The 23,819-nt window shown below is 55.6% G+C and overlaps 1 protein-coding gene across 3 annotated transcripts in view; it reads left to right on the top strand.

Moving 5' to 3' along the window:
* Positions 1 to 4,272: 4,272 nt before the first annotated feature.
* The window catches only part of SLC8A2 (solute carrier family 8 member A2), a gene marked incomplete at both ends in the record, with an annotated part of 35,658 nt that continues 16,111 nt past the window's right edge, over positions 4,273 to 23,819 (top strand). For 2 of the 3 annotated variants that reach the window (XM_080702035.1, XM_080702036.1), the window contains 3 exons: positions 4,273 to 4,950; positions 11,266 to 11,924; positions 17,877 to 18,299. In XM_080702035.1, coding sequence (XP_080558161.1) covers positions 4,273 to 4,950; positions 11,266 to 11,924; positions 17,877 to 18,299 — 1,760 coding nt within the window. Of the gene's footprint in view, positions 4,951 to 11,250; positions 11,925 to 17,876; positions 18,300 to 23,819 lie in introns of all 3 variants that reach the window. The other variant, XM_080702034.1, reaches the window with a different exon arrangement.

Genomic DNA, 23,819 nt, shown 5'->3' with positions numbered 1-23,819 from the left:
GCAGCCCCCCCGCCCCCCGGCCCGAGGCCCCCGGGGTCCTCTCCCTGAGCCCGCTCCGGCCCCTCCCTCCCCTGCCTCGCTTCTGCGCCGAGGCCGGTCCTTCGCACAGTCTAACCTGTAGTGGAGACTGGACCCGTGCTTCCTGCAATCTAATTTTGCCATTCCTCTTCAGAGCAACGGGCCGGTCCTTCCCACGGTCTAACTCCCGTGCCGCTCGCTGTTTTCCGTTCTTGCCGCGCTATGCATTCTTCTTTTGAGAACTACAAAGCGACTTCGGTGCTCCGGGGCAGCCCGAGGTCGGCCGGGCAGTCCTTCCTAGAGAGGCACTTCCCTGCCCGAGGTGCCTGCCGGCCTCGCCCGTCTCTCGGGAGGGAGGGATGGCAGAGGGGTCTGAGAGCGCCCAGTGCACCTCCTTGCTTCCTCGAGGGGGGGCGGGGGCCGGGGCCGGTGTCCCCGGGCGAGTGGCGAGGGGCCTCCCGGCGGCAGGAGCTCCCGCCCGGGGCAGCCACCACGGGGGCCTCCAGATGGCCGGGGAGAGCTCCTGCTAGGGACCCCACGCCTTTGCTCCCCGTCTCTGCCCTGCCCGGACTCGGCCAAGCCCTTCCCCTCCCTGGGCCTCAGTTTACCCACTGGTGAATCACAGCCCAGAGCACCGAAGCCCCCAGCCCCGTTCTCACCTTCCTCCAAGGGGCGGCTGCCCCCTGACAAACCCAGGCCCCCGAGGCAGAGCTGGGGCTGGGCGAGGTGCCGAGGGGGTGCGGGCGCCTGGCCTCCCGCTCCGCTCAGCTCCGCACCTCCAGTCTCCACCTGATACCTTTGCCCTGCGGTCTAAACCCAGATCGGTTGCAGGGCTGCGGGTGGGCCGGAGGCAGGGGCGGGAGCCCGGCGTCCCCAGGGGCAGCCCTCTCAGTCATTCATTTCACAAATATTTATCTTGTGCGCTCTCTCCCAGCCCCTCCTCCCCAAGGCCCCAGGGAGAGGAAGCCAGGTTTTGCCGGGGAAGGGACCGAACCAGGCAGCGGTACCCAGCTCCTGGGCAGAGCAGGCCCTGGAGACCTGCAGCAGGAGGGACAGGTGGTTAGACTGGGGGGAGACTCCCCAGGCCGCGGCTCCTTCCCGGAGATGCCTTCGAGGCCTTCCAGGCTCTCAGGTGGCCCCCGGGTCCCCTGAAAGCTAAAGAGGAGGGAGGAGGAAGCCGGAGTCTGTGCCTCGGATCCCGGCGGGCTTGTAATGATGCCTGAGTCGTTCTAATTAGGGGGCTGCTAATTAGACGTATCATTAGGGCCCTTGCCGAGGGGGCTAATTGTGCGGTGGCCCTTTAAGAGTCACCCCTCTCCCCGCCCCCGCTCCGCTCGGCTCCCTCTCTCTCCCCTTTTGGAGAAGTTCTGCCAACACTCTGCCTCCCTCCCCCGGAGGCGCCGCCGCAGCCCGGTGCGTGGTACGTGGGCGTGTGCGCCGGGCCGGGCTGTGGGTAGACTCCCAGAGGAACTTCGTAGACTGATAAGGAAGTTACCCGGGGCCTCGGGCTGGGGCGAGGGGTCTGGGCGGCGGAGCCAGGTGACCCGCGCCGCCCGGCATCCCGCCCTGCTCACTGGCGGCCGGTTTCCATGGCGACGGGCGGGCGGGCGGAGGCGCCCGGGCTCGGCCCCTCTCCCAGGCCGCCCGGAGCTGGGGGGGGTGACGTGGGGCAGAGGATCCGGCCTCTGTGAGCCTTGATCCTCTCACCCGTGAAATGGGTGGGGACTCCCGGAAGGGGTGGCCAGGAAGGGTGCCATCAGAATGGATACTGAGGCAGAGGGCGCGAGGCGTGGGTGTGCGGGGGGGGGGGGGAACAGTGCCTGGGGCCCCGGGGGAACAGCAGGTGCAAAGGGCCCGGGAACGCGAACGCGGGAGGCGGTGTGGCTGGAGCAGCCTGGGGTAGGAACCGAGGCCAGAGCCCTCCAGACCCGAGGACTTGGGTACCCTGTGGCAGGAGCCCCGAGATAGGAGGGACTGAGCTAATTTTTTTTTTTTTTTCCTTGTGGTACTGGAGATGGAACCCAGGGGCGTTCTACCTCCGAGCTACACCCTGAGCCCCATTTTTTATTCTTTATTTTGAAACAGGGTCTCACTGAGTTGCAAAGGGCCTCACTAAGTAGCTGAGGCTGTCTTTGAACCGCGATCCTCCTGTCTCAGCCTCCCGAATGCTGGGATTACAAGCCACCACGCCCGGCTTAATTTGAGTTCTTAAAGGAAACCTGAGCTGGCTGTGGTTGCCCACGCTTGTGATCCCAGTGCTGGGGAGGCTGGGACAGGCGCAGCCTCAGCTACTTAGTGAGGCCCTCTGCAATTTAAGAGCCTGCTAGAAAAGGCGGGGGGGGGGGGGGGGGGGGGCTGGGGGGGCTGGTGCACAGTCAGCCGTGGAATGCTCCAGGGTTCAATCCGTATATCACAAAAAGAGGGGGAGAAGAAAAGAGAAGGAAGGAAGCAGGCAGGCAGGCTAGACATGACACAGAAGTAGCCACTCAACCCTAAGGCAAAAAGAAATAAGGAGAGAAGTTCTAAAGCAATAGAGACCCCAGAGCCATAAATGGACAGAAGCCTCCACAGGTCCCGCTGTGTCCCAGAGCTTGACACTCCACGTGGGAGGGGTGAGTGGGACCCTCCAGCAGACCCTCCCCAGCCCCACCTGGGAGAGACATCCCAGCACCCGCCACAGCCCAGACCCCAAACAGGAGCCCTGTGGGGGCCAAGGCGAAAACCATCACAATGACCTGAGGAAGCCAGGTGTAGTGGTGCAGGCCTGCAATCCCAGGACAGGAGAATCACAGGTTTTGGTTTTTTGGGTTTGATGTGTGTGTGTGTGTGTGTGTGTGTGTGTGTGCGCGCGCGCGCGCGCTTCGTAGGTAGGGAGTGAATCCAGGGACATTTTACCTCCAAGCTACACCCCCAGCCCTATTTCTTATTTTTAGTTTGAAACAGGGCCTCACTAGTCTTGATGAGAATCTCACTACCTGCTGAGGCCGGCCGCAAACCTGCCATCCTCCTGTCTCAGCCTCCCGGGTGCTGGGATTGCAAGGGTGCGCACCCCACGCCGGCTCGCACAGGCTCCTTCATGCCTGGCCTCGCCCGCCCCTGCCGTGTCTGCAGGACTCCCCGTGTCGTCATGTGTCGGCATTTCCCTCCCTTTTCAGTGCTCATCCTGTTCCACAGTGTGACTCCTCCACGGCGCGTTTCTTCACTTTACTGCTGGTCAGCATCTGGAGTGTTTTGAGACAGTGCTCATATAAATAAAGCCGCTGTGCACGGCCTTGTAGGTAGCTTCGGTGGACATACGGGCCCGTGTCTTCTGGGCCGATTCCTAGGAGCAGAATTGCTGAGTCTCAGGACGTTGGCTAGAGTTTCCCAAAGGACTTAGGTGGGCTTACCTTCCCATCAGCACTACCTCTGTCCTCTTTTATTTACTTATTTTTTTTTTCTTTTGTTACTGGGAATAGATCCCAGGGACAGTCTACCTCCAACCTATACCCCAACCTTTTTTTTTTTTTTTTTTTTTTGTGGTACTGGGGTTCCTGGAAACCCTTCTACCTCCGGGCTACACTTCCAGACCTATTTTTATACTTTTTTAAAATTTGGAAACAGGGTCTCTTGAGCCAGCGCGGCTGGCTTCGAACCTGCGCGATCCTCCTGTCTCCGCCTCCCAAGCGCGGGGATTACAAGCGTGCGCCACCACAACCGGCAACCTTTTTTATTTTTATTTATTTATTTAATTATTTATTTATTGCGGATCTGGGGATGGAACCCAGGGGCGTTCTACCTCCGAGCTACACCCCGAGCCCTATTTTTTATTCTTTATTTTGAAACGGGGTCTCACTGAGTTGCAGAGGGCCTCACTGAGCAGCTGAGGCTGTCGGCGAACCACCATCCTCCTGTCTCAGCCTCCCGAATGCTGGGATGACAAGCGTGCGCCACCACGCCCGGCTTAATTTTTATTTTGAGACAAGGCCTCAGTAAGTTGCAGAGGGCCTCGCTTAAGGTGCTGAGGCCGACCTCAAACCCGTGATCCTCCTGTCTCAGACTCCAGAGTACTGGGATGGCTGCTGTGCACCTCCATGCCGGGCTTCCTGGGTCCTTCTTGACCATTCCGTCTCTTTCCTCCGGTGTCTGTCTGTCCCTCCTGTGCTGGTACCCAGAGCCCCCCACCCCCATTTCTTGGTGGCCCCGCAGGCTTTGACTTGGGTGTGGCCTCACGCAGTCCTCCTCCTCCTCCTCCCCAGGACCCCGCCGCCCCCCATGGCTCCCCTGGCCCTGGTGGGGGTCGCGCTCCTCCTGGGGGCGCCGCCGTGCTGGGGGGCGGCCACCCCGACCCCGTCCCTGCCGCCGCCGCCGCCGCCGGCCAATGACAGCGAGGCGGACGCGGGCTGCCAGGGCTCCTACCGCTGCCAGCCGGGGGTGCTGCTGCCCGTGTGGGAGCCCGACGACCCCTCGCTGGGCGACAAGGCGGCGCGCGCCGTGGTGTACTTCGTGGCCATGGTGTACATGTTCCTGGGCGTGTCCATCATCGCCGACCGCTTCATGGCGTCCATCGAGGTGATCACGTCCAAGGAGAAGGAGATTACTATCACCAAGGCCAACGGCGAGACCAGCGTGGGCACCGTGCGCATCTGGAACGAGACGGTGTCCAACCTCACGCTCATGGCGCTCGGCTCCTCGGCGCCCGAGATCCTGCTGTCGGTCATCGAGGTCTGCGGCCACAACTTCCAGGCGGGCGAGCTGGGCCCGGGCACCATCGTGGGCAGCGCCGCCTTCAACATGTTTGTGGTCATCGCCGTGTGCGTCTACGTCATCCCGGCCGGCGAGAGCCGCAAGATCAAGCATCTCCGCGTCTTCTTCGTCACCGCCTCCTGGAGCATCTTTGCCTACGTCTGGCTGTACCTCATCCTGGCCGTCTTCTCCCCTGGCGTGGTCCAGGTGAGCTAGGGGCTGTGGGCACCTCCCGGGCGCTCGTGTGCCCGCAGAGTCCGAGGGGCGGCTCCGAGCCCGATTTGCACATGCGCGTGCTTGCAGCCCAGAGGGCCGCCAGGTGTGGTGGTGCGGGTCGTGCACTGCACAAGGGGATGCAGCCAAAGGGGGTCAGTGGGGGCCAGAGTCCTGTGGGGGCTCCCAAGCCATGACCATGGAAGGCGCTCGACGAAACACCTGCTCATCTGCGGGGGTGCCGGGGGAGTCCGTTTTGCACTCAACGAATCCAGAGGGATTCCCGTGCTGCCAGGGCCCGGGGTGCCTGGGTAATGCAGGCCAGGTATGTTCACGTACTTTCCTCTACTGGCTGCTTTTTACATAATTCATTCCCACTTTTGCGGGAAGGCATCCTTCATTTGCATAATTCACACTGCATTTGCATAAGCCAGCCTTTTGTTTTCTGACAGTGCTAATTGGTTGGGGTAACTGTGGTACAATTTACATAATATGCCCATGGGCCGGCAGAGATATGTGCCCACATCTGCAAAATTTAACCGTGTATTTTGCCGGAGATGCCATCGTGGTTTGCATCATTCATTCATTATTCATAATGGGTTTCTGATGTCAAGATAACTTATGCCATGCGGGTGTAACTTATACCCCCATCCAGTCCAACACAGATATAAGCCCAGTGTCCACTTTGCATAATTTATTCCAACAGCGAGACAAGATTGACAGCCACAGCTGCGTGATGTGCGCCTGCGGTCCCATAACCATCCGCTTCTGGCTGCCCGGTCCTCTCTTCCTGCATGTTGCTTTTTTGCAGCGCCTTGACCCGCAGGCTGCGGGATCTCCCTTGACAACATTGGCTTAATTTATTTCCCACAGCTCCATGACTGCCACCTACATTTGCATAATTTATTTATGGGCCTGGCCTAATTCGCTCACACGCACATGCATAATTTATTTGCGGGTGCCCAGGATTCATTCACACTTGAGTGTCATCTATTCTATGCCTGTCAGACTTTGCCAGTTGATGCCCCCCCCCCCCGGCCTTCAGGAAGGAGATGAAAAATGCTTTAGGGATGATGGAGAAATCCGAACTGAGGGGTCAGCCGGGCGCGGCGGCGCGGGCTTGTAATTCCAGCATTTGGGAGGCTGAGACAGGAGGATCACGGTTCGCAGACACCCTCGGTTACTTAGTGAGGTTCTTTGCAACTCAGTGAGAGCCCTGTTTCAAAATAAAGAATACAAAATAGGCTGGGAGCCGGGCGTGGTGGCGCACACTTGTAATCCCCGCGCTTGGGAGGCTGAGACAGGAGGATGGCACGGGTTCGAAGCCAGCCTCAGCTACTTAGTGAGGCTCTCAGCAATTAAGTGAGACCTTGTTTCCAAATAAAATATAAAAAATAAGTCTGGGAGTGTAGCCCAGAGGTAGAAAGGCCCTGGGTTCCATCCTCAGTAAAAAAAAAAAAAAAAAAAATAGGGCTGGGGGTGTAGCTCAGAGGTAAAATGCCCCTGAGTTCCATCCCAGAACCACCACCCCAAAAAAATTATATATATATGGCAATAGGGCTGGAATGCCATTTGGAAGTAGAATGCCCCTGGATTCATCCCCAGTACTTTAAAAAATAAAATAAAATAAAGATGCTGTCCTGATGCAGGTTTCCAAAGTGGCTTTTGACCAGGACTTAAATCAAGGCTAAGAAGAAAGTATTTCAGACACCATGAGCAAGAGGTGGGGGAGAAATGGGGAGAGGGGAACGCTTCCCTCTGAGAAAGAACAGCTGCCCAGGAGCGAGGGGACAGAGGAAGGGTGTAGGATACCACAGCTCTGGGGAGAGAAGCAGCCGGGCAGGGCCCCTCCAGGAACGCCGGGGAGACCAGAATTGTGGCACGTTTCCATTACAGCAGTGACAAAAGGTAAAGATGGAGCTACATACAGTGACCCGATGAGAGAAGGGCGTGATCTGTCAGCCCCTGTGTACTCCCCACAAGTGCTGTGTGACCCACGAGAGGGGTTAGAATAGTTCAGCAGGTCTGTGTGTGTGTGTGTGGGGGGGGACCGAGGATGGAACCCAGGAGCGTTCTACCTCTGAGCTCCAGGAAGGAGGATTGCAAGTTTGAGGCCAGCCCTGGCAACCTAAAGAGACTGTCGAGCTAGATGTGGCCCACGCGTGTGATCCCAGCATTGGGGAGGCTGAGACAGGAGGATCATGGTTCGTGGACAGCCTCAGCTACTTAGTGAGGCCCTTTGCAACTCAGTGAGACCCTGTTTCAAAATAAAGAATAAAAAATAGGGCTGGGGTGTAGCTTGGAGGTAGAATGCCCCAGACCCACAAAATAAATAAATAATAGGCTGTCGGCAACTTAGCAACACCCTGTTTCCAAAAAGAAAAGAAAATAGGGGCTGGGGCTATAGTTCAGAGGTAGAATGCCTCTGGGTTCAATTCCAAATGCAGAGAAAGAGAAGAGAGAAGAGAGATTGAGAAACATTCCATGCAAGAAGTCAAGGCAGAGGAGCCGGTGGTCACTAGTGTAAAAGGGGCGTGGTGGCGCACGCCTGTAGTCCCAGGACTTGGGAGGCAGAGACAGGAGGATCACAGTTTTAAGGCCAGTCTCAGCAATATAGCAAGACTCTCTGCACTTAGCTAGATCCTGTTTCAAAACAAAAGATGAGAAGGGCTGGGTGTTGCGCTGTGGTAGGCCGTCTCTAGGTTCAATCTGTAGTACTGCCCTCCAAAAAAAGAGAGAATTTGGCTTATGTGGAACCATACAGGAAAAATACTTCAGATCTATTTAAAACTGAGCTGAGTTCTAGATTCCAATTTTCTTTTTACCTCCAAGCCACACCCCCAGCCCTATTTTATTTTTATTTGAAAACAGGGTCCCACTAAGTTAGAGCCTTACTAAGTTGGTAAGGCTGGCCTTGAACCTGTGATCCTCCTGTCTTAGCCTCCAAAATCTTGGAATTACAGCTCTATTTTTTTGTTTGTTTTTTTGCGGTGCTGGGGATGGAACCCAGGGGCATTCTACCTCTGAGCTACACCCCCTGCCCTATTTTTTATTCTTTTTTTTTTTTTTTTTTTTGGTGGTACTGGGGTTCCTGGAAGCCCTTCTACCTCTGGGCTACACTCCCAGACCTATTTTTACATTTTTATTTGGAAACAGGGTCTCCTAAGCCAGCATGCGCGGCTGGCTTCGAACCTGCGCGATCCTCCTGTCTCCGCCTCCCAAGCGCGGGGATTACAAGCGTGCGCCACCACGCCCGGCCTTATTCTTTATTTTGAAACAGGGTCTCACTGAGTTGCGGAGGGCCTCACTAAGTAGCTGAGGCTGTCCGCGAACCGCGATCCTCCTGTCTCAGCCTCCCGAATGCTGGGATGACAAACGTGCGCCACCGGTCCCGGCTTCTATTTTATTTTTTATTTGGAAACAGGGTCTCACTAAATTGCTGAAGCTGGCCTTGAGCCTGGGTCACACAGCTAGAGAGAAGCAGAGGTGGGATCTGACCTAGGACCTCTGGCTTCAGGGTCTATGAACCAAACTTCTCTTGTTACCTAAAATTTCTTTCCGCCTCCCAAGTATTAGGATTTCAAGTGTGTGCCACCATGCCGAGATCTAGATGCCATTTTTTTTTTTTCCAGTACTGGGGATTGAACCCAGAGCCATTCTATCTTCAAGCTACACCCCAGCCCTATTTTTTATTCTTTTTTTTTTTTTTTCTGGTGGTACTGGGGATGCAACCCAGGGGCCTTCTGGGCTATACTCCCAGACCTATTTCATATTTTATTTGAAAACAGAGTCTCACTAAGTGGCTAAGAGACTCAGTAAGTAGCTGAGGCTGGCTGTGAACCTGCACCATCCTCCTGTCTCAGCCTCCCAAGCACGGGGATTACAAGCGTGTGCCACCACACCTGGCTGGACCCTGTTTTTATTTTTTGTTTTGTTTTGTTTTGTTTTGTTTTGTTTGGTGGTACTGGGGGTGGAACCCAGGTACTTTCTACCTCCAGGCTACACTCCCAGACCTATTTTATATTTTATTTGGAAACAGGGTCTCACTAAGTTGCTGAGAGCCTCACTAAGTAGCTGAGGCTGGCTTTGAACCTGTGCGATCCTCCTGTCTCAGCCTCCCAAGCGCGGGCATTACAGGCGTGTGCCACCACACCCGGCTGGACCCTGGTTTTCTTGAGCAGGAGAATCCAGAGGGGGATCTGGTAGGAAACAGGATGATGCTCCTACCTGAGATTCTGTGTCAAGTGGTACTGTCAGGAATTGCTGATGTCACCAGGCCATTATGGGCCAGGACCTTGTCCTCGTCCCAGCTGCACCCCATTAACAGCCCTGGGCTTCCCACACCGCTCTCAGGCTGTTCCTGCCCCCATGGAGACCTGAGGGTTCTCAGCATCCTCCTCCGTGGGAGGCCTGTTCTTGGGCCCACACAGTGGGTGCCCCGGGGGGTTGAGGTGAGGCTGAGCGGCCTTTTGTTTCCCTGCAGGGAGGGACTTCAGCCTTTGAGGGCTGAGCTTTGCTTCGACTGATAGAGAATCCCCTGCAATGTACGTGGTGGTGGATTCAATTAATACTAGGGCGAGAGTTCATTTCACAGCTTGTGCTGAAAATTCTGCTGCTTTTCACAAGCCTGCCTGGCGGCTTTGTGCAGGGTTTTGCTATTTCCAAGTCTTGCTTTTTCTTTTCTTTTTTTTTCTTTCTTACTTTCTTTCTTTCTTTCTTTCTTTCTTTCTTTTTTTTTTTTTTTTTTTTTTGTGGTACTGGGGGTGGAATCCAGAGGCTTTCTACCTCCGGGCTATACTACCAGACCTATTTTTTATATTTTATTTGGAAACAGGGTCTCACTAAGTTGCCGAGAGCCTAAGTAGCTGAGGCTGGCTTCGAACCTGCGTGATCCTCCTGTCTCAGCCTCCCAAGCGCGGGGATTACAAGCCTGTGCCACCACGCCCCGCCAAGTCTTGCTTTTTCTAAGCCATCAGTAAACAGAGCCATCATGGGTGTGCCGATTAAATCTTTTGTGTGTGTGTGTGGGGAGGGTTACTAGTGCTCAAACCCAGGGGTGTTCTATCTCTGAGCTGCACCCTGGGCTCCTCTCTCTCTCTCTCTCTCTCTCTCTCTCTCTCTCTCTCTCTCTCTCTCTCTCTGTTTGTTTTGAAACTCAGCCTCCCTAAGTTGCTGAGGCTGGGTTTGAAACTGCAATCCGCCTGTCTCGGCCTCCCAAGTTTTGGAATTACAGGTATGCACCACCACACTGGCTCTGCCCCCGTCAGACGCTAAACCACAGGGCGGGGAAAAGATGGATGGACAGATGAGGAGACAGGTGGAGAGTTCATGTGCACACACATACACAATGAACACACAAGGAAAGAAAAAGAATGGGGGAAACTTCAGTGACCAGAAAGGAGAAAGATGTGTGTCTCCTCCAGACTGTAAAAAAGAAAGATTTAAAAAAGCTAGGCGTGGTGGTGTACGCCTGAAATCCCAGTACTTGAGAAGTTGAGACAAGTTCTAGGGAAGACTCAGCAACAAATGGAGACTCTCGGCAACCTAGCAAGACCCTGTTTAGAAAGAAAGTGGGGAGCCGGGTGTGGTGACGCACACTTGTAATCCCATCGTTTGGGAGGCTGAGACAGGAGGATCGCGGTTTGAGGACAGCCTCAGCTACTTAGTGAGGCCCTCTGTAACTTAGTGAGACTCTGTTTCCAAATAAAGAATAAGAAAATAGGGAGCCGGGCGTGGTGGCGCACGCTTGTGATCCCAGTGCTTGGGAGGCTGAGACAGGAGGATTGCACAGGTTCGAAGCTAGCCTCAGCTACTTAGTGAGGCCCTGTTTCCAAATGAAATATAAAATAGGTCTGGGAGTGTAGCCTGGAGGTAGAAAGCCCCTGGGCTCCATCACTGGTACCAGGAAAAAAAAAAGTATATATATATATATATATATATATATATATATATATATATATATGGCTGGGGGTGTTGCTCAGAGATAGAATGCCTGGGTTCCATTCCCAGTACTGCAGTAAAATAAAATAAAATAAAATAGCCGGGCATGGTGGCGCACGCTTGTAATCCCAGCGCTTGGGAGGCAGAGACAGGAGGATCGTGCAGGTTTGAAGCCAGCCGCGCTGGCTTAAGAGACCCTGTTTCCAAAAAAAAAAAAAAAGTCTAAAATAGGTCTGGGAGTGTAGCCCGGAGGTAGAAGGGCTTCCAGGCACCCCAAATAAAATAAAATCCAGTCCGGTGCCACCCGAGCAGGGCCGGGCCGGGCGCGGGCGCCCCCTGGCGGCGAGCCTGACGCGCGGCCGCCCGCAGGTGTGGGAGGCGCTGCTGACCCTCATCTTCTTCCCCGTGTGCGTGGTGTTCGCCTGGATGGCCGACAAGCGGCTGCTCTTCTACAAGTACGTGTACAAGCGCTACCGCACCGACCCGCGCAGCGGCATCATCATCGGCGCCGAGGGCGACCCGCCCAAGAGCATCGAGCTGGACGGCACGTTCGTGGGCGGCGAGGCGCCGGGCGAGCTGGGCGCGCTGGGCGCCCCCGCCGAGGCCCGCGAGCTGGACGCCAGCCGGCGCGAGGTCATCCAGATCCTCAAGGACCTCAAGCAGAAGCACCCCGACAAGGACCTGGAGCAGCTGGTGGGCATCGCCAACTACTACGCGCTGCTGCACCAGCAGAAGAGCCGCGCCTTCTACCGCATCCAGGCCACGCGGCTGATGACGGGCGCGGGCAACGTGCTGCGCAGGCACGCGGCCGACGCCTCCCGCAGGGGCGCCGCCCCCGACGGCGCGGACGCCGACGACGACGGCGCCAGCCGCATCTACTTCGAGCCCAGCCTCTACCACTGCCTGGAGAACTGCGGCTCCGTGCTGCTGTCCGTCACCTGCCAGGGCGGCGAGGGCAACAGCACCTTCTACGTGGACTACCGCACGGAGGACGGCTCGGCCAAGGCGGGCTCCGACTACGAGTACAGGTGCGTCCTGCGGCAGGGAGGGAGGGGAGGAGGGGGGAGGAGGGAGAGGGGAGGAGGGAGGGGAGGAGGGGTGCAGGGAAGGAGGGGGAGGAGGGAGGGGAGGAGGGAGAGGAGAGGAGGGGGGAGGGGAGGGGAGGGGAGGGGAGGAGGGAGGGGAGGAGGGGGGAGGAGGGGGAAGGGAGGAGGGAGAGGGGAGGGGAGGGGGAGGGGGATGCAGGGAAGGAGGGGGAGGAGGGAGGGAGGGGAGGAGGGAGGGGAGGAGGGATGCAGGGGAGGAGGGGGAGGAGGGGGAGGACGGAGGGGAGGAGGGATGCAGGGAAGGAGGGAGGAGGAGGGAGGGGAGGAGGGGGAGGGGAGGGGGATGCAGGGAAGGAGGGGGAGGAGGGAGGGAGGAGGGAGGGGAGGAGGGGAGAGGAGGGATGCAGGGAAGGAGGGTGTGTGCAGGGACTGGCTCCCTGTCCTGCATCCGTTCTTTTTTTATAATGAGGATGCTGGGACAAGGACATCGCTAGGTTGCTCAGGCTGGCCTCAAACTTGGGATCCTCCCGCCTCAGCCCCCTGGGCCACTGGGATCACAAGCGCACACCACCGCGCCCCGCTCTGGTTCATTTGTCGGTGATGATGATTGAACCCAGAGGTGCTCCACCACTGAACTACACCCCCAGCCCTATTTATTTACTTACTTATTTATTTAGTGGTGCTGGGGATGGAACCCAGGGGCACTCTACCTCCAAGCTACACCCCCAGGCCCATTTTTATTATTCTTTATTTTATTTATTTATTTATTTGGCTTGGTGGTACTGGGGTTCCTGGAAACCCTTCTACCTCCGGGCTACACTCCCAGACCTATTTTATATTTTTATTTGGAAACAGGGTCTCTTAAGCCAGCAAGGCTGGCTTCGAACCAGCGCGATCCTCCTGTCTCTGCCTCCCAAGCGCTGGAATTACAAGCGTGCGCCGCCATGCCCCGCAGTCTTTTTATTTTTGAAACAGGGTCTCACTAAGCTAAGGCTCTTGCTAAGTAGCTGAGGCTGTCCATGAACCGCGATCCTCCGGTCTCAGCCTCCTGAGTGCTGGGATTACAAGCGTGCGCCACCACGCCCGGCTCCATTCATCCATTCTTGAGAGCCTACCTTGTGCCAGCTGCTGCTCTGGGCCCCTGACCACACTGCTGGACCTGGCAGATATCCTGGCAGTCTGCGACCGCCCCTCCCTGCTCCTTATCTGCCTGTGGATTCTGAAACTGGATACCACTATCATTGCAGTGACAGCGAACGATGGGTTTCTTGAAGGAACAAGCCCCTCCCTTTGCTTACAGTCAATGTATTTGCGAGGTATAAACAGCGCACAGGTCCTGTGCAAGGTGGTGTGTGGATGGCGGTGCCTGGACACCCGAGGGCCACACTCATGTGGCCTCCCCAGTGCACGTCCGTCATTCACTGCTCCTGTCACAGAGCTGTGCCTTTTAACACCTACAGCTTGACCATATGCTTTGCCACCCAAAGCGCAAGTCTCTTCCATATTCTGGTAACAAATAGCATTGATATGGAATGCTGGGACAGGAGGACCACAAGTTTAAAGCCAGCCTCAGCAATGTAGCGAGACTCTCAGTAAGTCAGTGAGGCTGTTTCAAAAAAAATAAAAATAAAAGGCTGGGCGTGGTGGCGCACGCTTGTAATCCCAGCATTTGGGAGGCTGAGATAGGAGGTTCGCGGTTCGTGGACGGCCTTCGCTACTTAGTGAGGCCCTTTGCAACTCAGTGAGACCCTGTTTCAAAATAAAGAATAAAGCCGGGCGTGGCGGCGCACGCTTGTAATCCCTGCGCTTGGGAGGCGGAGACAGGAGGATCGTGCAGGTTCGAAGTCAGCCGCGCATGCTGGCTTAGGAGACTCTGTTTCCAAATAAAAATGTAAAAATAGGTCTGGGAGTGTAGCCCAGAGGTAAAAAGGGCTTCCAGGAACCCCAGTACCACCAAAATAAATAAATAAATAATAAAGGAGACATATTTTAAAAAATAAAGAATAAAAAAATAGGGTTATGCCGGGCATGGTGGCTCACGCTTGTAATCCCCGTGCCTCTGGGGCGGAGACAGGAGGATGGCGCGGGTTCTAAGCTAGCCGTGCTGGCTTAAGAGACCCTGTTTCCAAAATAAAAAAGTATCAAAATAGGTCTGGGAGTGTAGCTTGGAGGTAGAAGGGCTTCCAGGAACCCCAGTACCACCACAACCAAAAAAAAAATAGGGTTAGGGGTGTAGCGCAGAGGTAGAATGCCCCTGGGTTCCATCCCCAGTACCACTAAAAATAAAATAAATAAAAATTAAAAATAAATAAGTAATATAAAATAGGTTGAAGGTGTAGCTTGGAGGTAGAATGTTCCTGGGTTCAATCCCCAATACTACAAAACTAAAGATAAATAATAAGTAATTTTTATAAGCCGGGCATGGTGGCGCACGCTTATAATCCCAGTACTTGGGTGGCTGAGACAGGAGGATCGCACAGGTTCGAAGCCAGCCTCAGCTACTTAGTGAGGCTCTCAGCAACTTAGTGAGACCCTGTTTCCAAATAAAGTAGAAAATAGGTTTGAGAGTGTAGCCCAGAGGTAGAAAGCCCCTGGGTTCCACCCCCTGTACCACACACACACACACACGTGCGCGCGCACACACACACACACACACACACACACACAAAATAATAATAATATTTATAGAGAACCTAGTATGTGCCAGAGAGAATTCTAGGCATTGGGTACCTAATAGTGAGAGGCAAAGCAGCTGCTCTCAACTTTCCTTCCCAGCCGCATGAGTCACCGGTACCTGTGGTTTCTGATCCCCGCCATTTGGTTATTATAGCCTATTTTATGTCCTGTTACCTGGGAAGATAACTGCCCTCTCTCAACATACTCATAGTAAAAACACTTGCTGAACGCCCACCGTGTATCCAGTTGGAAGACGGCTGAGATTCTGGCCCTCGTGCCGTGCCTCAAATATTTCTTTGCTCCCTCTCTCAAAACCGCACTGTTTTAGCTATTGTACTTTTAGTGTGTGTTTTATTGCCTGGTGGATCAAGTCTACCCCCCACCATTATGAAGAGGAAAAAATATCTACCAAGCCCCGAGCCCGTGCCAGAGGTGGTTCTAGGCGTGTCTACGATGGGAATGAACAACAGAAAACCGCTTGCCTCAAATTTTCCCTCCAGTAGTCATGACTTTCTGCAGCTCGAGTACAAAACCACGCTGTGCTATTACAGCTCTTTCTGTGCTTTGTTGACTGAATGGCTGTCTCCTTGGCATTCCTAATAGTAGTATTTTTTTTCTTCCTATGAAGAATTGAACCCAGGGGCATTCTACCTCCAAGCTACACCCCCAGCCTTACGTTTTATTTATTTTTTATTTTTTGTGGTACTGGGATAGAACCCAGGGGCTTTCTACTTCTGGGCTACACTCCCAGACCTATTTTTTTTTGTATATTTTATTTGGAAACAGGGTCTCACTAAGTTGCTGAGAGCCTCACTAAATAGCCAGCTAAGGCTGGCTTCGAACCTGTGTGATCCTCCTGTTTCTGCCTCCCAAGAGTGGGGATTACAAGCGTGCGCCACCACGCCCGGCTCAGCCTTAGCCTTACGTTTTAAATTTATTCTTTATTTTGGAACAGGGCCTCACTAAGTAGCTGAGGCTGGCTGAGAACCGGCGATCCTCCTGTCTTAGCCTCCCAAGTATTGGGATTACAAGCGTGCACCACCACGCCCGGCTTCTTAATAGTATTGACATTGAGTGGGCACCTACCATGCACCAGGTTTGGCCCCAGGTGCTTGGCAGCCATGATGACTGGGACAAGTAGGCCCCAACTTCCATGCTGAATTTCCCACATCCCTTCTCTGTCTGTGGTTCTTTTTTTTTTTTATTTCTTTTTTTGTACTGGGGTTCAACCCAAGAGCCTTCTATCTCTGAGCTACACCCCTAGCCTTTAGTGGGGGGTCTCTCTCACTAAGTTGCTGAGGGGCTCACTGAATTGCCAAGGCTGGCCTCAAAATTGCAGCCCTCCTCCTCTCAGCCTCCCAAGTACTGCGACTGCATGTGTACATCGGCACAGCCGGCGCACAAGTCCATCTCGACTGTTGTAACTCAGTTGTCTGTGTCCCCGTCTGGTAGAACAGGTGACTCTTCACACTGCTACACAAGCATGGCTGTTTATGGAGCACCTCCGATACGCCCCAGTGGGCATATGCCAGTGTGAACAAGGCAGCTGAAGTTCCTGCCCTCGAGTGGCAAACAGGATATAAGTTAATAAACATGTAACAGAGCAAAGTGCAATTAATGCTGTGTAGGGATATAAGACAGGCTTATAAGACAGGTGGCCCACACCTGCCCTCCCAGCACTTGGGAGGCTGAGAAAGGAGGATTGCAGGTTTGGGACCAACATGCAGTAACTTGTGAGAGTGTAGCTTGGAGGTAAAACGCCTCCGGGTTCAATCCCCAGTATCCACCGGGCGTGGTGGCGCACGCTTGTAATCCCCGCGCTTGGGAGGTGGAGACAGGAGGATCGCGCAGGTTCGAAGCCAGCCGCGCTGGCTTAAGAGACCCTGTTTCCAAATAAAAATATAAAAAACATAGGTTTGGGAGTGTAGCCCAGAGGTAGAAGGGCTTCCAGGAACCCCAGTACCACCAAAAAAAAAAAAAAAAAAAAAAAAAAAAAATCCTCAGTACCAAAGGGGGGTGGGGGAGAACAACTTTCTCCTACGCGACCACACCCTGATGGCCACAGAAACCTCAGTGCTGAGTGGAGATCTCCAGCCCCGACACCCTGCGCTGTGCTCCGCCCCCCTCTTTTTCTGCTTGGTCCAGAACCACGAGTTGCCTTTGGTTGCCGAGGTGGGCTCCTTGGTCAGTTTTCGCCTGGCTCCTTCCTCAGCCTTCCCGTGACCTGTGTCCCTGAAGCTTTTGAGGATAGTCAGCCAGTTCCTAGCACGGTCCTCCATTCGGGCTTGCCTGCTGTTTCCTCCTGATGGAGCGGTGCACGTGTGGCAGGAGGCCGTGGAGGGAGGCTGGGTCCTCCCCAGACTCGGTACTGGGGGGTACAGGTGCCTGCTTATCCCTGACTGGCGATGTGTAGTTGAAATTTTTGGTAAAGGAGATGCTTAAATTTTTGTTTTAAGTTTTTGGCAGAACTGATGCTAAAATCCCCAGCCACTGTAACTGAAATTTAAATTTCAAATACCTGGGGCTTCAGGAGTCTAAGATTCTAACATTAACATGTGATTATAACTAGGTAGTTTTCTTTTTTCTTGTCTTTTTTTTTTTTTTTTTTTTTTTTGCAGTACTGGGGATGGAATCCAGAAGTAGTCTACTTCTGAGCTGCACTCTAATTTTTATTTTTATTTCCCTCCAAGCTACACCCCCATCCCTATTTTATATTTTATTTATTTATTTATTGGTGGTACTGAAGGTGGAACCCAGAGGCTTTCTACCTCCGGGCTATACTCCCAGACCTATTTTATATTTTATTTGGAAATAGGGTCTCACTAAGTTGCCGAGAGCCTCACTAAGTAGCTGAGGCTGGCTTCGAACCCGTGCGATCCTCCTGTCTCAGCCTCCCAAGCGCGGGGATTACAAGCGTGGCCGGCTTCAATTTTATATTATGAAACAGGGTCTGGTACTGGGCTACCTCCGAGCTACACCCCCAAGCCCTACTTTTTATTGTTTAGTTTGAAACGAGGTGCAGAGTGCCTCACTAAGTAGCTGAGGCTGTGCGCGAACCACGACCCTCCGGTCTCAGCCTCCCGAGTGCGGGCACGCCGGGCTGGACGGCGCCCTCTTCGACCTGTTTAGTGTTCGCCTCCGCGCTCGGCCGCGCCCCGCCCCGCCCCGCCCCCTCCTCCGGGAGGCCGCCCCACGCCCTGCTCAATCCCGCGCGCTGACCGCTGACCGAGCTCCCGGTTCTCGCCCTCCCCGCCGCAGCGAGGGCACGCTGGTGTTCAAGCCCGGGGAGACGCAGAAGGAGCTGCGCATCGGCATCATCGACGACGACATCTTCGAGGAGGACGAGCACTTCTTCGTGCGGCTGCTGAACCTGCGCGTGGGCGACGCGCAGGGCATGTTCGAGCCCGACGGCGGCGGGCGGCCCAAGGGGCGGCTGGTGGCGCCGCTGCTGGCCACCGTCACCATCCTGGACGACGACCACGCGGGCATCTTCTCCTTCCAGGACCGCCTGCTGCACGTGAGCGAGTGCATGGGCACCGTGGACGTGCGCGTGGTGCGCAGCTCGGGCGCGCGCGGCACCGTGCGCCTCCCCTACCGCACGGTGGACGGCACGGCGCGCGGCGGCGGCGTGCACTACGAGGACGCGTGCGGCGAGCTGGAGTTCGGCGACGACGAGACCATGTGAGCGCGGCGGGCGGGCCGGGAAGAGACTCGGCCGGGAGGGCGGGGCCTCGGGTGGGCGGGGCCTGAGTGGGCGGGACCGGGAATCCGCTTGGCCGGGAAGGAGGGGCGGGGCGTGGGCGGGGCCTGGGAATCGGCCGGGAGAGTGGGGCCTCGGGTGGGCGGGGCCTGAGTGGGCGGGGCCGGGAATCCGCTTGGCCGGGAAGGTGGGGCTTGGCGTGGGCGGGGCCTGGGAATCTACTTGGCCGGGAGAGTGGGGCCTCGGGTGGGCGGGGCCTGAGTGGGCGGGGCCCGGGAATCCACTTGGCCGGGAAGATGGGGCTTGGCGTGGGCGGGGCCGGGGCGGGCGGGGCCGGGAAGCGACTCGGCCGGGAGGGTGGGGCCAGAGTGGGAGGGGCCTGGAAATAGATTTAAGTGGGGGGCGTGGCCGTGTGTGGGCGGGGCCTGAGTGGGCGGGCCCCGGGAGTCGACTTGGCCGGCCGGGGTGGGGCTTGGCGTGGGCGGGGCCTGGGTGGGCGGTGCATTGTGGGAGGGGCTGGCGATAGACTTAACAGGGGTGGGGCCTCGGTGGGTGGGGCCTGGGGAATCGACTAGACCGGGAAGGTGGGGTTGGGGGTGGGCGGGACCTAAGTGAGAGGTTCCTGGGAAATAATTTTGACCAAGAGCGGTGGAGTTTGCCTGGCGTGGTGGCGCACGCTTGTATTCCCCGCGCTTGGGAGACAGAGACCGGAGGATCGCGCAGGTTCGACGCCAGCCTCGCTGGCTTAAGAGACCCTGTTTATATATTAAAAAATAGGTGCCTGGGAGTGTAGCCCGGAGGTAGAAGGGTTTCCAGGAACCCCAGTACCACCAAAAAAAAAAAAAAAGAGTGGTGGAGTTTGGAGTGTCCGGGGCCTTAGTGGGCAGTCCCTGGGAAATAGATTTGACCAGGAGGGGTTGGGTTTGGGAGTGGGCGGGGCCTGAGTGGGCGATTCCTGGGAAATAGACTTGACCCGTGGGGTTTCGGGGTGGGCGGAACCTGAGGAGCGGATTTACCGGCGTGGGGTTTTGGAGATAGGGCGGGGCCTTGTGAGTGGGCGGGGCCTAAGATAGCTTTCACTGGGAATGGGGCTGGGACTGTGACTGTGGAGATGATTTGGGGCCCTGGGAAAGGGTGGCTTCCGGAAAAATTGACTTGGCTGGGAGAGGGAGTAGGGCAGGGGGACTGGGTGTGGCCTTGACTGAAATGAAGGGGCCAGAGAAACGGCAAGATTGGCCCTGGGAGGAGAGGGACAGGTGCGTAGTTTGGGGAGAGGGGTGTTGGGCCTTAGTTAGTAGCTGGAGGAGATGGAGAAGGAGCCCAGGGAGATGAGGGCAGGGCCTGTCAAGGTGGATGTCTGGCTGTGGAAAGGGAGGGGGGCAGGGTCCTAGGCAATGGATGGAGGAAGTCCCGGCAGGGTAGAGTTAGGTGTGGGCCGCCTGCAGGGTGGCGGGCGCCTGTCATTCCCAGTTCTTGGGAGCCTGAGACAGGAGGATCGCATGTTCGAGGTCAATGTCAGCAACTCAGCGAGACTCTCTTTTGAATACAAAAAATAGCCTGAGAGGTAGAATGGCTGAGTTCCGTGCCCAGTGCATACACACGCAAAAAGAGAAAGAGATGTGAGTTTTGGGAAAAGGCGGGCCCACGCAGGTGGGGGTTCCTGGGAGGGGGGTGCTGGTGGGCGTGGGGCGGGACCAGGGAAATAGCCAGACCTAAGGGAATATGAACGAGGCTCTGGGAGAAGGTGGTGTGCGCTTGTCCCGGCCTGGGAAGGTGGGGGCACGGGGAGCTGGAGGGCTGGGATTTGGGGGAGGTGGGCGGGATACACAGACGCACATTTCTTGCTCAGGCCGGCCTCCAGCCTGCGATCCTCCGGTCAGATGCGCGTATGTAGATCTGCACACTGGTAGAGGCACAGACACACTCCAAGCCCTTTCTGTAGACACCGACACCCCACCTGCCCGCGCTCTGCCGCCGCCCCGCCCCGGCCTCGCCTCTCCTCTCCTCCGCAGCTCTCAGCGTCCCAGGAAATCCCAGCCTCTCCCTTTCTCCCTTCTGTCTTAGTCCACCCCTGACTATTTCCCTCGCGGACTGTCACTGTCTGGTTTGGTCTGTTTTGAGGTTGTCAAGGACTTGGCTTGGGGGGTGTTGGGGTCACCATCCACGCCCCCATCCCTCACACCCACGACGCAGGGGGAGGGGCAGAGCTGGCCTTGTGCCCCTTCCTGTAGTCTTATTCGCTTTCCTCCAGGGATGGCAACCCCCGCCCCCCCACACGGCTTCCCCAGGCTGGGACACCCTCGGTCCCCCACCCCCGCCCAGGCTTCCAGCTGTGGCTTCAAGAGACAGAGAACAGGAGGGTAATTAGCGTTTAGGAAGCACAAGCTTCCTCTGACGGGCAGGCGCTAATTAGAAGCGCTGTGAAGCAGCCAGGCTGGAGGGGAGGCTGGGGCAGGATCAACACAGAGACAGGATGGAGAGGAGAGACTCAGAGACAGAGGAGGCCCAGACGCAGGGAAGGGAGACTCAGAGATAGCATAACAGAAAGAAGACAGCAAGCCAGCCAGCCCCGCGTGGTGGTGCACACTTGTGATCCCAGGACTTGGGAGGCTGAGGCAGGAGGATGGCAGGTTCAAGGCCAGTCTCGGCAACTTAGTGAGATCCTGGGTTTTAGTTTTAGTTTTTTTTCTTTTGCAGTACTGCAGATCGAACCCAGGGGCATTCTACCTCCGAGCTACACCCCTAGCCTTATTTTTTTATTCTTTATTTTGAAACAGGGTGTAAGTTGCAGAGGGCCCCACTAAGTAGCCGAGGCTGGCGGCAAACCCGGATCCTTCCGTCTCAGACTCCTGCGTACTAGGATTACAAGCGTGCGCCGCCATGCCTGGCGAGATCTGGTTTCAAAATAAAAATGAAATAGGGCAAAGCGTTAGGATGCTTTGAGTACCACCCCCTCCCCAGAAACCGAATCAGAGATGGGACAGAGAACAAGAGAGAGGAAACACAGGACCGGAGATTAGGGATAGAGAGGGAGGTGGGAATCAGGAGAGACACAGTCAAGAGTGCGGGGAGGCGAGGCCTGAGGTAGAGACAGCAGGGAAAGCAGCACAGGAGAGCCGCCATCAGAGAGAGAGCCTCGGGGTACCAGGGCTCCACGGGAGGTGAGGGGAGACAGGGAGAGGAGACCTTGGGCCTGGAGGGGGCGGCGGGCAGGGAAGCTCCAGCCACAGCTTGGAAGGCTGCTGCTTAGGGTCGGGAAGGCCTTCCTTGTCTTGTTCTCGTGGTTCCTCCTCCTCCGGGGTCTCCTGAGGGCACGCCTGCCAAGGCACCAGTTGCCGTGGGTCGCTGTGTGTCAGTGGGTCGCAGCGTATCTGAGTGATGATGCGTGTGTCACCATGGCAGCCTGTCTTGGGAGAGCCCCTGGCTGGCGCCGTGTTTCAGCACCGCGGACAGCTCCTGGCCCACTGGGGGCGGCTACTACTTCCGACCCACGGGAAATTTAAAATACCTTGAAACCAGGAGGGCGGAGGTGGGCGCGTGTCCCCAGCAGCCGCCTGTGCGCACCGCCCTTGCAAGTTTGTGTGTGGAGATGGGATGACTGAGTGACTGAAATCCTTCCCAGGTGGGCGTGGTGGCGCACGCCTGTAATCTCAGTGCTTGGGAGGCTGAGGCAGGAGGATGGCAGGCTGGAGGTCAGCCTCAACAACCCAAAAAGACTCTCGGTAATATAGTCAGATCCTGTTCCAAAGTAAAAAGGGCTGGGGGTGTAGCTCACAAGTAGACTGTCCCAGAGTTTAAACCCCAGTACCACACACACAAAGAAAAACTCTTCTAGCCGGGCGTGGTGGTGCACGCTTGTAATCCCAGCATTCGGGAGGCTGAGACAGGAGTTTAGTGGTTTGCAGCCAGCCTCAGCTACTTAGTGAGGCCTTTTGTAACTCAATGAGATCCTGTTTCAAAATAAAGAACAAAAAAAAAAAAATAGGGCTGGGGTTGTAGCTTGGAGGTAGAATGCCCCTGGGTTCCATTCCCAGTACTGCAAAAAAAAAAAAAAATTGGAGGCCAGCCTCAGCAATTTAGCGAGACTGTTTAAAAAAGGTTCGGGGAGGGGGACCAGGTATGGTGACACATGCCTGTAATCCCAGTACTTGGGAGGCTGAGACAGGAGAATTGCAGGTTCAAAGACAGCCTCAGCAAGTAGTGAGATGCTCATCAACCTAGCAGGACCTGTTTCAAAAAAATAAAAAGGGCTGGGGGTGTAGCTAGAGGTAGAATGCCCCTGGGTTTAATTCCTAGCACCGCCCAAAGAACAAAAACCAAAAATAAAAAAAAAATAAAAACAAAACCCCACCAAAGCAAAAACGGGAACAGGAACAGAGGAGAGACACAAGCAGAGCACGTCCGTGCTGGCACGGCGGCCTGCGGGTTGGCGTGGCGGGGCTGCGGCGGGGGCGTGGAGCTGAGGCTCAGGCATCTGGTCTGCGATTTTGCCACTGATTCGGGAGCAGTGCGGGTGTGGAGTGGGCGGTGTGGCTGGCTCAGCTTCCTCATGGGTTGGCCGTGTGGGCTGGGTGTTTGCCTTGTTGGGGTCTGGGGCCAGGCCTCGTGGGGCTGAAAGAGGTGCTAGTGCAGGGCCATGGGCATCCCGGGGTTGTGAGTTTCTGTAATTGTGGAAGGGCAGGTTGTATGTCTGAGAGGGACTGGTGATGCCTGGCTGCTTCCTGCTACCCCCCCGGTTACCATGGGAGCAGGGATGCAGAGAAAATCAAGTGGCCTTGTGAGGCTTCCAGTTGGGGTCAGGGGAGGGCAGGAAGCAGACAGATTTTCCCTGCTGAAAATTTGAGTTAACGCCAGGCGTGGTGGCGCACACTTGTAATCTCAGCATTTGGGAGGCTGAGACAGCAGGATTGCAGTTCGAGGACAGCCTCAGCTACTTAGTGAGGACCTTTGCAACTCAGTGAGACCCTGCTTCAAAATAAAAAATAAAGCCAGGTGTGGTAGTACACGCTTGTAATCCCAGCATTTAGGAGGCTGAGACCAGAGGATCGTGGTTCGCGGACAGCTTCAGCTACTTAGGCCCCTCACAACTTAGTGAGACCCTGCTTCAAAATAAAGAATAAAAAATAGGGCAGGGGGTGTAGCTTGAAGGTCAAATGCCCCTGGATCCGGGCATGGTGGTGAACACTTGTAATCCCAGTATTTGGGAGTCTGAGACAGGAGGATCACACAGGTTTGAAGCCAGCCTTAGCTACCTAGTGAGGCTCTCAGAAACTTAGTGAGACCCTGTTTCCAAATAAACTATAAAATAGGTCTGGGAGTGTAAACCGGAGGTAGGACTTCCAGGAACCCCAGTACCACCAAAAAAAAAAAAAAAAAAAAAAAGATAAGCCTCTACCATCTCGTACCCCATTAAGATGTATGACTACTATGAACCAATAATCCAATGATAAAATTAGTTACTGAAGGAACATTATGATTTATCAAAGGTGCTGTGTATTTAT

The sequence above is a fragment of the Muscardinus avellanarius genome, assembly GCF_963383645.1.
Source record: "Muscardinus avellanarius genome assembly, chromosome: 10".
Classification (NCBI taxonomy): Eukaryota; Metazoa; Chordata; class Mammalia; order Rodentia; family Gliridae; genus Muscardinus; species Muscardinus avellanarius.
This window is presented reverse-complemented; position numbering and strand designations above follow the sequence as displayed.